We start from the raw sequence: 17,176 nt of genomic DNA, 5'->3' as shown, positions 1-17,176 counted from the left end.
GGATGTATGGATGTTTGTTAATCTTTCACGTAAAAACTACTGAATGGATTTGAATGAAACTTTACCACAATATAGCTTATACATCAGAATAACACATAGGCTACAATTTTTGAGGTTTCTAATGTGAGGTCGTAAAAAAACACATTTTTTGCGCTTACATTGCAAACGCTGACTGAATCCTACAAGATAGATAGAAGGCAGGTATAAATTATAACTTATATCTTCTAACCACGCGGACGAAGTCGCGGGCAACAGCTAGTAACACAAACAATTATCTCTTAACACTTTTTATATAAAAACAAGCAACTTTTTATATGCGTTTTTTGTCATCCTTACGATTCTGGCTCAGCCTAGATGGTTATTTGTTTTCAAACCATTTCTTTTGCGCACTCATGAGTCACATAGAAAGATATGCAGTCGGAATCTAATCGCGTGCCAAAGCTTCTTGGATACAACATTTGACATTGACCTTTTGACCTTTCATAACCTTAAAATTTTCCTGCTTCATTGATTTAATTGGTTTTAAATAATTGTATGTTATGACTTCTGTACCAATTTTTAATATGACGTTGTTTTTTTTTCAACAATTGCAACTAAATAAAACTAATTGCCAGATTTACTGACTCAGTCTGTAACTGACACCCACACACTTGAACAAATCGACTACACTATATGCAAGAAGGAAAAAATTGTCATTAAAAAAACAAGCTTGTACTAAAGATAATAAAGTTTAATTTCGTACAATGCCGCTGCCAATTACCCCTATTGTCAAAAGTACGCAACTGTGTTAAGCTGATATGTAAATAATTCTCGCAACATTCATCAAAGTTTCAAACTCAGTAAGCTTTCAACACACACACCTTGTTTTTCTTTCACCTTCCAAAGCGAATTTAAGTAACTACTTAATACATTTTTTTGTTTAATTTAAAATTCTAACTTTCCTATGGGCACTTACTCACCGACTTTCAATGTAGGATGTTTTCCATTGTGCAAATGAGACAATGCTATTCGGAGCAATGCTCTGTCCTTCCTCATTGACATAAATTCTACTTTATAAGTACAGGAACGATTTTAGGAAGTTTTGCTTGTTTAGGTGGGTTTAAACAGGTTTTGTAGATTAGGGGTTGTAAATCGGTTTGCTTTGAGTCATACACGAGTTCGTTGGGAGAGTATATTTTGTTTTATATGGAATAAACAATTGAAAATGTTCTATCAATGTTATATTACCACAATTGGACTTTGTGGTAAGACGGAATTCATCTTACGCGTACCATATGACAATTGCTTAAGTCAAAAATGATTTTTTTTACTATTACTTACATTATTTCTTAGAGGGACGTATTTTTCAGTCCGGCTATTATTTTACTAATTATAAACTACATAGCTGATTTTGAGAACTTTATTTAAAAAAATTAACTTTAACTCCAAAAATAGTATACCGTTAAAATTTTAAGGTGATAAACGTAATTCTCATAGTCGAACAAAAGTCGGTATAAAATAAAGTGCTTTCAAATTTCGAAAAAGATTTCCAAGAATACGGTCTACTATGTCTTTAGAAATATAAGTTTTACTGAAAACTCGCGTGTGTAGCTTTAAAATAATATTTTTCTGCAATAGAACGAAACCAAATGCAAAACTTTAGAAGCTCTTCCTTTTCACTATTTTAAAACTGTGGACACTTCTGGTGACAAATATCATAAAACTTCCAGCGGAACTGTAGAATGGAAAACTGAATAAAAGTTTAACAGTTTTTGAACAGGAATAATTGTTTTATAAAATTATTTTGTACTTAAAATTACAGTACGTTATAACCAATGCATTTAAGCTGTTCTAGAGCCATCACAAAAACAATTAATTTGGTTCCAAGACTTAGTTTCGTGCGTCATAATCTAAATAAAATATACTTAATAATGACGTATAAACTGTGACACATCCATGATGGAGCTTGCCTGTGAAATACTAAAAAGTCCATATATGTTCATATTATTATGAAGTCATCAAAATAATGATTAACGTTTTTTTTAAGACCGTGGTTGATGCGGTTGGATTATTAGAAAAGAGGTTATTACTCGTATTGGGTATTTCTCAGTAACTACAGAGTCGATTTTAAAAACTCCTTTACATTTCGAAAGCCACCTTTTCTGGAAGTCCTATTGAACTGAAAACTGTTTACCAGTGTAGTCGGCACGTCATTTGTACAGGACGAAACCAGATTCTTAACTTTATAGTGGATAAATGTTCTGGCGTATGTATGGTTCTTGGGGAGTAAGGTCAGGAAATATTTTCTGAGAATAGTTTACTGGAGTCTAAGACCTATTTATCAATAACAAATTAAGAAGACACTAGTGGCGTCGCGACGCCAATAATGTCTTCACCTAGAACTCCTGGGGTAGGAGCATGGGAATATAGCGAAATATAGAAATATAGCGCTCAGTGATTTACTTAGTCATGAAAGTGTAAATTACTCATATTCGCATTTTTTTCTATTTTATTTAAAGAAAACCTGCTGAATAATTGAATGCATGTGTCACGAGGATTTCACTAACATTTGAGTCACATACACATAGACATCCTAATTTTAATTCGTAACCCTAATAAGGACATATTTTTAAAACATTACACTGGCCATAATGCGTATAAACACACATTTCCTATCAAAACAACTGCCTACACTCTCATAAACAAAAACAAAACGTATTTCAAGCAATTATCGTCAAAAATTGATTTATTCACCCCGCGCCGGCGACTAGGGTGCCTACCTAATGGGATTAACGAGGATTCCCAATTACTGCCTCACGGAAGAGCCCGGAATTAAAACAGCTACATCGCAAGGACAAATTGATGATAATTCTGATTGGCAAGCGTCGATTTTTATCTTTGATTTTAAAAGGAAAATCTGTCATTCAAATCAGATATTAAGAATGCTTTTAAAGGTTAATTATCATGATGTTTTTAGAGGCTTCGTAGAGTCGGGCAGGTGACATTGGGTGTCAGTTATCTGGCTTAGTTTAACTAAAGAATCCAACCAACCAATAGTGTAAACTACTGGGGCTTACACTATTGGTTGGTTTACTAGAGTAATTATTTTTCCTTTCGATGATTCGGTTGCTTTTTTCCATTTAACTATTTAACTGTTCTTGCATTCATAAATAATAATGTATAATGTGTACTGTACTTATATTTTTTTTAAGAGAGACTTATGAAGTTTCTTGCTTGTTCGTATCCATAGGAACGACATTTTGTAAACGTGCATCTAGAGTCTTTACTGTAACGATTTAAGTGCCTGAAAAACGACCTACTTGATTTAAACGTTTACGATATTAAATATTTATGATTAACTTCTGAAAATACAGTGAGGTCAATTCTGATCGAAAAGTTTATAAAATTCCGGTTCACAACGGTTAGCGTTGGCTGTCAAAAACAAAAAAAAAACTGATATAAAAATACCACATTTAATGAACTCTCATTCGCATTGAAGCAGTTTTGATCCATGACATTCTTAGATAATATCAAGACTGTTGTTCTTAAATCCAAGATGGCTGACTCTTTGTGATACAGATAACACAAATGGCGAGCATTAATTAGTGCGGAGTTCCAACTTGATCTTTTGTTGGGAAACAATGACTTGAGACTTGAGTTTCTAGGTCGGAGGACAACACTACTGGTTTTGGTACTGTGAGTCTGTGAGTTGGCAACACTTTGTAAGCTGTTCTGTTGTTAGTGGCATTTGTTTTGTTGAGTTTGATTACTTGATGTCGAATTAAGGAGATGAGGTTTATTGTAATGAGTTGAGGAATTATTTTCCATTCTGCATTTTTAATACATGGTTATGTAGTTCATGCAATTAAACCAAAGTAAATACCTAAGAATGCCAAATAAAGAGAATATTTTATATTTTAACGTTACTTACACAATTAATATCATAATTTTGAATAAAATACAAAATACATTAGAAATAAAATAACTCGATAAAGAGCAATGTTTCAAGTGTTTCTAAAATACTCATTTACACATCGTAACCTAACATTTTTAATATTCTATACCTATGATTATACCAGCCTATATTACACCCCACTGCTGGGCGCAAGTTTCATCTTATATACGCAAGGTTTGAGTATAGAGCACCACGCTAGCTCACTCCGGATGTCAGATTTAAAAAAATTGAATAAGAATTCTGGTTTCCTCATGACGCCTTCCTGTCTTAGAGTTTTGCCATCAAAATATTCCCTTACAACGTAAAAAAATATTCTTCCTAGCCAATTTCTATCCTATGATAACAATAAAGTATGGTCACTGTCGCTGTAACAACATTTTGATTAATGTACTGGCCGGCCGCGTTTCTTATTGATTTGTTTAATAATATATGACCTGGTATTGTACTGTTTGTAATATCTATCTATCGTTATATGATTTGAGTCTTAGTTTGGAAAAAAAACATTGACAATGTCGTAACTTGCGCTAGTAACATAGGTATATACCTATTTTAATAAGAGGGATAATGACAGGACATTATTGCTTGTTTATTCAAAAATATTCGTTCTTTTGTATGTTGCCTAGAAAAACTGAAATGCGATGATTCTGATACATTACTTTGAAATTCTCATAACTTATGACGTCATGTGAATTTTAAGTTGGGTTCCTATTTTTTTTTGTCAAGCTTGGCGTCATTCCCTCGTCACACTAATGAACTTTGAGATTTTAAGCAAATAAGACGTTTGTTTAAGATAATTATTATGACATAACAAATTGATTTTTCAGTTGGGCTAATATTATTCTTATGAAACATATTATGCAATAGACTTTAAAGAAAGCAACGGCTGTCGATATACTTGCTTAACAAAGTATCCGCCTGCTACGAATCGAAAATGATCCCGCGGGGTCATATAATTGGCATAAAACTATGCTATGTATTCTGGTTATAAACTATCTGCATACCAAATTTCGTCAAAAACCGTTTAGTGGTTTTAGTGGTTTGTTTCTCTAAACATGCATAAATCATGCTAACTTTAAAATTTATAATATTAGTAGGACACTCATTCAAGAAAGCCACGCTATTATATTATGTCCATATATCGTATATTTGTTCAGAAGTAATACGTTACGCAAACCAATCTATACTCTATATACTAATATATAAAGCTAAAGAGTTTGTTTGTTTGTTTGAACGCGCTAATCTCAGAAACTATTGGTCCAAATTGAAAAATTCTTTTTGTGTTGAATAGACCATTCATCGAGGAAGGCTTTAGGCTATGAACCATAACTGCGACTAATAGGAGCTAAGATATAATGGAAAATGTGAAAAAAAACCGGGCAGGTATACTTAAATCATAACTTATATCTTCTACCCACGGGGACGAAGTTGCGGGCAACAGCTAGTTAATCATAATTATAATAGTTAAATAAACCTGTAACGTAACTCCAGCCACCGTAACAACTATAACAAGCTTCATCTAGTTTGTCACAGCTCATCGACTGATTCTGTTAATTTAATTATAATTATTCAATCAGTTACGTCACACTCCGATTATAAAATGGCCACTTTACATTTTTAACGCACTATTTACTTTATAATGTTACTAAAGAATTCATTGAACAATACTCAAATATGAAAGTGTTTTGTTGGTAATCTCGTTTTTATTTTGACAGTCTGTTGAAGCAACTCCTGCGCCCAAATCTTGTATGTAAAGGACTTTTAGAAAAAACAATTGATTCAAAAGACGTAAAGAGTATAAAATTTACATTGTAATAAGATTAGTTTTTTTTTAAATTTATTGCTAAGGAAACATTTAAACAGCCCATAAAATGCGTTCGTGAATTAAGGTTAGATATCGAAATAATAAGCGTTGGTGTGTGTAAATCTGTATTCCAGGCTTTTTTAAAACATTTCAAAAGTCAAATACCCATTTAAGTCTGTTAAAATCAAATATTCTCCCTAACAGAGGAAATATAAAGTTTAAATTATGATGTTTGATTTCCTTTGCCGCAATGAAAAGAAAATGTTATAAGAATTTGCTGTTGAAATTCCGTAAATATCATTTTTAAAATAAGGATGACGCAAAATAAACTCCTACATAGATTCTTATTACAAGAAATACGTATATAGTCTCTAATATCACAATACATATTTAGATAATTTCCTATACGCTCCTATGCTGTTACTAAAATTATAAAAAAACCCAAATTCAAAAAAGCATTTTCAGCAGGTTTACTCCTCATTCAGTGGAAATGCAATCAATAATTTCATAACCTCCTTTACCTATTCACCATGTCTTAAGGATGTTATCCCACATGATACTATAGTGCTGTTGTTCATGCAGGGCGCCTGCACGATATGTGTGCGTGGCTGTAGGTGATGCTGAGCGGCGCTATCCTGAGCGCTGCGCCGGTGTCTCTGCGCGGCCTGGCGCCAGGCCTGCCCGCCGCGCGCCCCGCGCTGCTCGCCGCACTCGTCATGCACGCCCTGCACGATCGCCAGGATGAGGCCAGCTTCATAGGTCAGTAAACAATGTTTTTTTTTAAAACGACTCCCGCATTAAGGAATTTAGTCCTTGTGTCATGGGAGTTTTACAAACATACAAATCACATGCACAAAGACACTCAGACTCAGAACCAGCATTGGTCGATCACACAAATGCTTGTCCTACACGGGGATCGAAACCGCTACACGTAGCGTACAGTGAGTTTGGCGTGGTGACCTCAACCACTCACTTTCCTAAACAGAGACAGTTTTATTAAATGTTTGACAGACGTGTCGCGACTTTTATCCCCGAGTAGGGCAAGCGTTTCTGTGATCGACGAATGCTTGTCCTTAGAAGATACCCAAATATCTTTGTGCGTATAACTTGTTGTTAAGGACACCCCCTACGACTCGAGAGTTAAATTTCATTATGCGGGAAAAAAGGCTTAAAACGAAAAATAACCTTGTGATTTTAAAATTCATACGAAATAATCAAACCTCCCTGAGTATCTTTCTGTGAGTATCGATTAGATAAAGGCGCGCTACCCACATCAATTACCTTTGGTTTTAAAATTAGTCTTGCGTTGACTTTTGACATTGACGTATCTTCAGCATTACAGCGATAACTAGGGCTCGACGCATTTTTTAATAACTTTACCGCCTAGCAAGCACACTAATAAAACTTCAAAAAATTATCTGAAGTTTTTTTTTTAATCCCAGATAAATAACAAACAGCTTATCTAACTTGACTCATACGACTCTACCTTTTTATTTCACCCCTAATACAACATTTTTATGCCCCTAATACTAATCCTTCAGTTTACCCCACTCTCATTAAAAGTCCGTATCGCCTGTCACGGTTGATGCTATCACAAGTTTCGCCAGGTTTAGCATATCAGCGCCATCTGGTGTCAATGACATGTCGCCCTTCTTTATGACAATAAATTAAATACACTTTTGGTATCAAGTACCTACAAGTTTTATACCTAAGGAAAGTTGTATTTTTGGAATAAATTTAGTCTTTACAGATTTTTTTTTTGTAATCAATTTTTAATTTATGGCTTATTTAACCCAACAAAATTTGACTGAAATATAAATTATTTAGATTATTAACAATTATATCAACAAGTTATAAAATTTGTCTAAATATTTCTCTTAAGAAAAAACATACTTGACTTTAATTAATAATATCAGCATAATTTCTTGGCAGAGAGCATCTCTTAAATATGACGCAAACCTTCAAAGCATTCTAGCAAATCTTAAGGATATTCATAAGATATTATCTAAGCACGTGTCCTTCATAAAATAAAATAAACAGGTAGTTATAATACTAAAAAGCTGATTTAAAAAGGTTAAAGGTTGCATGCAGTTTTGACGTCTTCAATGACCTCTGTTAGAATAACGAGACATCGTACCATAACGTCTAGCATAGCTCAGGTATCTTGATTAAACTCCTTACCACATATAAATCACTTTAAATTAAAAACATTTCGTTTAAATCTAATGAAATGGAAGTAATTGACCTTAAAAAGCACCCACATGAAAGTACAATTTTAAAAGTCTTCAGACGAAATTCAGTCTCCATTTTCTCGCTTCGGTACTTTCCGCCACTATTCGGCAACCGTCGGGCGTCAATGCTCGTCCGCCATTTTAGCCTTTTGGCCGTCGTGTTTTGACGGCTCTCTGTCGTAACGAAAGACTCGTCATAAAGGTTTATGTTCGAAAGCAGACACGACACTATTCTTCCTTTTTTCAGGTTTAGTGCTACCTACTCGAAAAGGTTATTTTTGTTGTGCGTTGAAATGACGTATCCACATCCCTGCATTCCTGATGTCTTGATTGTTATTTTCGCATAGTTTTCTTATTCAAAGAGGTCCTTCACAGTCTTCTTCACAGAATCTATTATAAACTTTTGTAGAATCAACCTATTAATAAAAGGCTGCCCTCAAACGTTTTTAACGCCTACAGATTATGTACTCCTGGTACAATCTAATCTTACTTAGTTGCGTTGACACAGAAAATTTGACAAAAAAGTTCTGTTTGAAAATTCTTGTATACCAATGAATAAACGGTTTTAAACATAGGTTCAATTTAATAATGTATTTCAATTACACTGTCAAGGGATTGTTTAGCTATTAGTTTACATTGTGCATGTAACACAAGGGAGTGCGTGCCTCGGTCATGGCAAAGATTTCCACGTGTAAGGCTTTTTCAACATGTAAACTGCGGACTGTGTTTGTGTACTTTACTATGTTGTATGATTCAACCGTTCGTGCTTAAGAGAAAACGCACAGTATTTAAGGAAATAAGGCTTGTTTAAAATAAAAATATTTAAGTAGGTATGAATATCCCTATCAAAAAATATATCGTGCATTCTCATGTTGATATGCTTTCACTAATTCTCTGATTCCCTTAAAATCAGCTAATAATGACGGCATATCCAATCTCTCATATACAACATTACTTTATTGTGAGCTAATTATGCTCACTCCATTACATAAATGTTAAGTAATAAAAACATACCATTGGGACAATTCACTACAACAACCAAATCTATGAAAATTTATATCAACCGGCTAAATACCAATAACTGGCAACCCTGTTTCGTATTTCACCCGAAATAGTCCGGCGTAGTCACGCGACAGCCCTATCGGCAGACATCTTGGCGCCAGCCCGCCCCCGCACCCCACCCACCCCCCTCTATCGTCTGACGCAGCCTTGGTGCATTGTAGATTCATAGATTCTGAACGCCTACAAATTATGTACTCCTGGTACCATGTAATTTTTCCTTTGTCATTGCGTAATATTTTTTTTCTAATACTTCTTTACTTCGCGGCCAGAAATCAACAATCGTGTTTACATAGTTTTTTTTCGAAATAAGTGGCGAAAATAGATTGTTTTAGTGTTAATTAAAAACATAATAATATGATTTAGTTAAAAAAGAGCCAACGCCAAAAGATCTTTGGAGTTAGTACATATTTTCAAGTCCCTTTAGTAATTAGCGCCGAAGAGACTGCGCTGTCCATCCTCTTGACACAGTTCTTTTGTCGTCTCTCGCAACACAAAACAAAGCTATTTCCTGCATTTTCCATTAGTATTGCAATATCTTTCGACTCCACAATACTTCGCCTGTAGAATGGGACCGACACACTCTTATAACTTATGTGTCCCTGATACATTATAGATCTTACGTTCATGATGATATTAACCGGAAAAGATAGTAGTAAAAAAATCAAATGAGCACGTCATTGTTTCTCAGTTTTAAACCAAACCAAATTTAAAAGCAATTTCTAATTAATGCAAAGAGAGAATATGTAATTAAAAAGGATAATAAAACTTTAGTTTGATATAAAATAACGTTATTGTCACTTTGTGCACGATGTATTCATTGTATCATCGTTGCATTTCTAACATTATTGATATCTCCTTGACACTCATGCGCGCCTGGTACATTTCATACAATGTAGAGCGGTCTATGAAAAATTAACTCCTAGTATTTTGACTCACTTTCTTAGTCACTGTGTTTTGTCTCTTTCGCTTCCTACGTCACTGGTAGGTCAACAAAGGTCACGACGAATGAAAAGCTTTATGTTATGTTTATAGGTTTTGGCTACGCCCGCTTTACTTAATCATGATCACGCTACTTTGGGTAAACTTAGACTGTATCTATATTCCAGTACATTTATTTTTTATTTTGTAAGCTTCCTAACAGATTTTTTATTTGTTAAAGCCCTTGAGTTATGCCTCGCCTGCATTGTGTGGGTTTTAAGGTCAGGATCGTACATTATGATGATTTATACAGTGACAATAATCTTTTAAATGCATTGTCTTTTGCTGTGTTGACGAAGGTATTTTATTATTGCAGTTTTATTTATTAAATATCAGTAAAAATAATATTTAATAATTTATAGCCAAATTCGATTCGATCACACCGCCAATTTGATTCGGATTCCTTTTTAAACATAAGCACAATTTAAATAAGGACCTAAGTAGGAATTTATTTTTAAATCACATTTAATGGTTATTTAATATTACAACTAACCAGTATTCCAAATTTAGGACAGTAACAAAGAGGTTACTATTTGTGTCGTTAACTTTCTAATTAGTCTGGTATTTTATGAAAAAAAAAATAACCACAATTGGTACGTCTCTATCCCTACTTGCAGATGGGCTCTTTATGGCTGGGGAATAGAGTTGAAGTTCCTGAATCATTGTTAAATGAATGGTTGACGATACATAGTAACTGGTCATTTCCATCAATGCCACATATTTTAATGGTATCTTTTTAATGTAGAGCAGTGTGTTATTTTGGCGGTCGCTTTGCGCAACCGCAGTCAAGTCACGACTTCCATTGTTATGTGCCATTAGTCTGAGAAATGTTATATTGTTTTGATTTTGTATACTTATTAACGTTTAGACCATGGCCATTTTATGTTGGACGGCCTTAAAATTGGAGCTAGGCCTTTTACTGTAGTAAAGACCGAAAAGGCGTAAAGTTACTTCTTTTTTAAATTTTTTAACTTCTTCTAAATTATTATTTTACTTTTCATTTTAAATTTCTGTTTGATGTACTATCTTGTTCTTGACTATACATACAATTCTAGCTATGTTATTGTATTGATGGTGTGCTCGGTTAGCCACAAATACAATGGCTATGTGGTTTCCGCTAGGTTAGAGAATTAGATAGAGTTACGTGTTTATATATTACGTCACAATAGATCGAAGATATTATCTTTTACAATGGTTAATATGGTTATAATAATGGTTACAGTATATATTATTATGTGTATTATTCATACTTATAATATACAGGCAGTCTTTCTATCAGAAACACTTTCATTGCTCTACGTCTGAAAAGATTTTGAAAAAAACTTGCAATGAACTATAGTGTCTAGGATACCAATATAATGTATGCATCAAAATAACAAATTGTTTTATATGGTAAAGAGAAGTTATAGAGTGTTTTTTTACAATTGAGGTCACTATATTCAACTATAATAGAGGTCAAATTGTATTACGGTAACTATAATACCTATTATTGAAAAATAAACACACAAAGAAGGTCATTTCCCTTCGCGTTTTTCCTCACTTCTTTACTTTTAAACAAAAAGGACTTTGACAAGTTACTCATGGCATAAATTAGTCAACCCAATTTCAATAAACTGAAAGAATCTCAATGAAATTACCTCCACGCCGCGTGTAAAGGCAATTCTCATTTTTCGTTATTCACACCTGATTAATAAGAAATGTATGGGTAACGGCGGCGCCATGAAGTCCCCCCACCCCCACCCCCCTTTAGACTTTTCAGTAACTGTGACTCAGAGCGGATTTTCCAAGCATTCCTCCCATCACAAACCGACATAACTCCTCAACCCTGCCAGACGAAACTCAACCTAACTGCTTTCATGATAAAACTATACATTCACGTAGACGATGCAGAATTTTTAAGGGTTAGTTTTATGTGAACGTGGCATCAGTTCATTCATAGTGGGTGCGTGAGTGGTCGTTATTCCAGTTTTTCAGATTGTGTAAATTAGTACTATGACCCCGCGATGTGCCGGTTTATAATACTGTCAGGACTCTGGAGTTACGTCTTGAAGAGACCGCGCAGAAGTGAGTAATTCAGACACCTTTTTGATAAGTTAAGAGATATTAAACCTTAAGATCAAGAATCTAAGGTTTAAAATTACATGAGTCGATTTATACCATAAAAAATCGCGTGTGTGCTTTTTAACCACGTGAGAAAAACACAGTCATTGTTTTCGCTTGAGTGGCGGCTGACTGTTACTATTCGGTCCTGAGTTCAAATCTATACTCAGTTTTCCGGTCAAAACTCTTCTTTTTTTCCATCATACTGATTTTTATGATTAATGATTGAAAACACTTATACTACATTCAATTCAATTTTAAGCTCAGGTCTCTATAATTTTAAGGCGTGTTGTACATACGCCTTAAAATTATAGAGAGTTTTAAAAACCACACAACGTTTTAATACGCCTCAATTTACAATGTCAAATTGCTGATACTCAATTGTTCAGCCATCTTTATACCATCACAAATATGACACATCATTGATTTTCCATTAACATCAACGTAATGCGTCACAGACTAGGATGGTATATGTTTATTAATATATCTACTGGATAAATACATACTTATACTGTATTATTAATTTTACTCTACCTTTTAAAAGGTTACGGAAACCTTTATACGCCCACATTTTTCAGACATTCGTCATGGGTGATGTCGACGAAATGTCATTTCGATTCGTTTGAGCATTCTCTTCATCGTCATCTATTGAAAAAGTCTGTAGAAATGTGACTTGGCTACGAGGACTGCTTATAACTTCTTTGTTTAGAAGCGTGATGCTACCAGGATTGTAAAAAAGGCACGCATGGTACGAGTGACGCAACACAGTCGTCATTGTGTAAGCGACGCGCTCCGCCGGCCATCGATGCAAGCGCTCCAAATACATGCAGTTGCATAGGTCAGAAAGTTCAAACCAGTTCAAATCAGTTCCAGCTAGTTCCAACGTTAAAGGGGATGAAGTTATGTCCTTGTTGACAATGTTCTGGGTCCCTATTCTGCTATTTACAACGGCCGATGAATCAATGGCAGTTGGATAAAATTTGAAACTATTATTATTCTCTTAAGCATTTTGCCAACAAAATAATTGGAAATTCATTGTATTGACCGTGAGTGTTCTGCCCCGTACTAATTATTGTGTTAAAAAATGCTTGGAATTATACGAATAGTGTGAATTTAATCCAACTGCCATTCATTCATCGTATTCGCAAATAGCAGAATCGGGACCCTTGTTGGGTTAGGTTTTAGTGGAAAATGTATAGAGATGATGATTATTGTCTGTTGAAGTTTTCGTTGAAATTAAAGATGATTTATCGAGGTATATTGTTGAAGATGAAACTGTAGTTTTGATTGGACTATAAAATGATACTGTACCAAGAAATATAATTTCTGTTGTCTCGATCAATACGAAGTCTTAATTCCATTTATTTCTATGTCGACCCGTTAGTTGACGTTTTTTTTATTTCATGACCGTTCTTAATTTATCCGTTATAAATTTTCAACTGGCATCTTTAAATAGGGCAATACTTACAACTTTAAAAAAGAATACGTAAGACTGCAATCCATTTATTTCCCTAGTATTTGCGAAGATTGCAAAAGGAACTATAATAGCGCACGACGAGTTTCGAATCATTTCAATAGTAATAACAAAAATCCCTTTTCAGCCACAATAATCGAAAGTAAAATGGAGTTCACGTTTCTCCGTAAATTTTAAATGACATCTCCAAAATAAAAACATTTTTGTACCTACACGACTTGGAAAAAAATACTCTCGCAGTTTGTTAGACCGATAAAAGGCAATGCGAACAGATAAGATGTGGGTACAAAGGCCTGAAGGGTGCAAAAAGGTCAAAGGTTCACCTACGAATCTCAGAAATTCAAATAAAATCCTTAAGTTACTGAATCGAGTTTGAAATTATCGTAAACCATTACGACGCGAAAATAAACTTTAAATCTCATATAAAATTAAACAATCAATCCTTTTTACTATAAAAATGCAATATTTTTATACAATGGCATGTTTCTGTTCAATAAAACTGGATCGTGTGTACTCGGTCTAAACAGTAGGGCGGGCACCCCCCACCGCTCAGTCTGCAACCGGCCGTATACGAGGCTGAACGCGTTGTGCCATTGCATGTGAAAAAAGTAAATAGTGAAGTGCGTTAAAAAAAAACTAAGTGTCATTTTGACATTTATATGAAAGGTTCTCTCCGCGATTTTATTATTACAGTAAGAAGAGTAAAACGAAAATTAATGTGTTTTTGAAAATAAATGGCTGCTTAATTTGTAATGTGTAATAGCGTGTGGGTTGCGAGGATTTATTAGGATAGGCGCTCAAAGGAAATTTGTTTTTCGTGCTATTAATTCTACTAGGGAGTTTAATAACATTTTATGAGATGCAAATTTTATTCTGTTGTTTGCAATTACGTGTTTAAATGCAAGTAGGTGCGTTTATAGCAGTTTCGTTTGTATATTGTTGAGGAAGTTAATTACCTTGATATTCCATTTAAGTATTGTTTAATAATGTTTTAATTGATGCGTGTTAAATGTGTCGGATCTCCTTGAGCGGACCATACTTGGGTTTCATTGTTTGTCGTAATCCAAAGAGTTTTTGCTCGTCTTAGCATGCAATCAATATCGTACAATAGCTGGTTTTGAATGGGCGTTTGTTTTTAATATATTTTGATTTTAAATATTTTTTATTCTTTTAAAATAGACTAATCGATATCGTAGTTTAGGTATTGTAAAACTCTACGTGTCAGTAATATTTAAATAATATCTATAATAATACCTACTTGTTTTATAAAGCACTTTAATTTATTTTTACAAAATTTAACAGCTGTTCTTATAAATCCTTACTGCCGTAAATTATGACTGCGAAACAAAAATGTTACTTTAGATTTACCTGTACAATTTAAAAAAAAAGAAATCACATGGCCAGTGTATATAAAACAAAAACAGAGTTTAAATGCCAACAACGAAATTAAAAACAAAACGAAATCCTTATTTATTCTTAAAAATAACAAGTCAACCTTAATCGAATATTGACATTGATATCTGTTTCACTAATAAAATTAATGAAACATAAAAAAAACACTTTAAAAACCTGTCACCTAGCAACGACCTCAAGGCAAAACATGGCACTTTTATTTTTAATTTTATTCAAGCACCGACTTTTTATATACAGTCTAAATCAGAAACTTAGTTTAGTCAATATGCAAAATGACTGGCTAAAAATAAGCCTTGATCTTACGCATATCATTTTAGATAGTTTAAAGATTTATTATTATTATTTTTTGTTATGTAATAACGAAAGTGGTAAAACTAGTCTGTTTTGCATATAAACTGCGTTAACGTTAACCTTTAGTATTTAAAATTGATGGAATATGATATTATACAAATGGATAGTCGAAACATTGGTAACAAGTCTGAATAATATTGATATTAATAATTAATTTAAATGCTTACTTACAAGCTAAAATTTATCACAAGAAAGTGAACTATATTTCACTTTAAAACCATAACTCTCGGTTTGACGTAGTCGGTTAATTAATAAAAATTTACTTAAAACCGACTTTTTTGTGTTTATAAGCCAAATATAAAAACCATATTTATGTATCTTTCGCGAGATTGAATTAAAAAATACATTTAAAAAAAATAAGTAACTTCATCTGAAATAATAAGAGTTTATTATCTGACTGGCCTTTAAAATGTAAAGACGTAGTCAAATTAACTGAAAGTTGAATTGTGTGTCATGTTCGCAACTATAATTTATACGTCCAACGATTTATATTTATATACTTTAAAGAGAATGATTGAGAACGTATTTCTATAGCCGTCACCTGAAACAAATGACAATCGATTTTATAAAAGTTTATAAAAAAAACACATACTATCTTATATACACGCGTTTATGTTACTAAACTCCTAGTAAACGGCTGGACTGATTTGAATGTTTTTGTCCTGGATAGTTTAGATTCACAATTCATCCAGGCAATACAAGATCGACAGAATAGCTAGTATAATATAAAATTGCAACGTCATTTAAAGCTTTCAAAATATATCTCAAGAATTATTAATACATTTAATTATTGGTAAATGGAACCTAAATTATTCAAAATCAAGTATTTTCGAATCACTCTTAGGAGTACATAAAGTTTAAATATTATAACCAACTAGCCCGCGACTTCGTCCCCGTGGGTAGAAGATATAAGTTATGATTTATACCTGCCCTGTTTTTTTCACAATTAACATTGTACCTTCGCTCCTATTAGTCGCAGCGTGATGGTATATAGCCTATAACCTTCCTCGATGAATGGTCTATTCAACACAAAAAGAATTTTTCAATTTGGACCAGTAGTTCCTGAGATAAGCGCGTTCAAATAAACAAACTCTTCAGCTTTATATATTAGTATATATAGATTAATAAACTATTGCTAACAAAAGCATAATATATTGTTTTAATGTAGCTCTTAATAAAACATGGAGTCCACTGGGTTGAGCAGTAAATCGTTCCAATTAATTAGGGTTAAGCTTGGTTTAAACTGAGATTAAGAGGGGGTTCATGTTTAATGCTTTTGTTTGGACGATTGTAAGCTGTTAGTTTTCTTGCGGTTTTGAAAAAAAATATCTTTAAAGACTTTAGAATCCAAGACATTTCTTTTTCAATAATGATTAAGCATAAAGAGTTTGTCGAATATAGGGTTGGAGATAAAAGTGGTTCAATGATGTTGAGACCGTTAATAGTCTTGTGAATTAATCAAAACCTGCTTTTTACAAACGCCTACTGTTGATTTTGTTAAAAAAACAAGTAAATTAAGCTAAACTTAAAAAAAATAATACCCACACGTAGACCGCAAATTCCATAGCGACATCATCTGTAAAAATTCCAACTACCCTACCGATACGAACCAAGAAATACAACCCGGTATTAAACTGACAGACAGACCACTCATAGCTTCAATTTGCGTAAAAAATGTTCTATCTAATTTCTACTTCCAGCTTTTGAAATGCACTTTATTCTGCAACAAAATGGACATACTTACTGTTAATATAATAAAATAAAGCTCCTATAGTCAGATTTTACAAGTATGTTAGCAAACACTGCTGCACTCTACATCTCAGCATCCATAT

At 33.5% G+C, this 17,176-nt stretch overlaps 1 protein-coding gene across 6 annotated transcripts in view; it reads left to right on the top strand.

The window, feature by feature from the left end:
- Nucleotides 1-17,176, top strand: part of LOC113503201 (protein Fe65 homolog) — a 64,176-nt gene that overhangs the window by 6,284 nt on the left and 40,716 nt on the right. For 4 of the 6 annotated variants that reach the window (XM_026885061.1, XM_026885063.1, XM_026885062.1 and 1 more), the window contains exon 2: nucleotides 6,318-6,494. In XM_026885061.1, the coding sequence (XP_026740862.1) occupies nucleotides 6,353-6,494 (142 nt within the window). In that variant the 5' untranslated portion in view covers nucleotides 6,318-6,352. Of the gene's footprint in view, nucleotides 1-6,317; nucleotides 6,495-14,019; nucleotides 14,247-17,176 lie in introns of those variants that run through there. The other 2 variants (XM_026885068.1, XM_026885067.1) reach the window with 2 other exon arrangements.

This window comes from Trichoplusia ni, chromosome 18, assembly GCF_003590095.1.
Source record: "Trichoplusia ni isolate ovarian cell line Hi5 chromosome 18, tn1, whole genome shotgun sequence".
NCBI lineage: Eukaryota > Metazoa > Arthropoda > Insecta > Lepidoptera > Noctuidae > Trichoplusia > Trichoplusia ni.
Note: the sequence above shows the minus strand (reverse complement) of the source record. Positions and strands in the feature narration are given on the sequence as shown.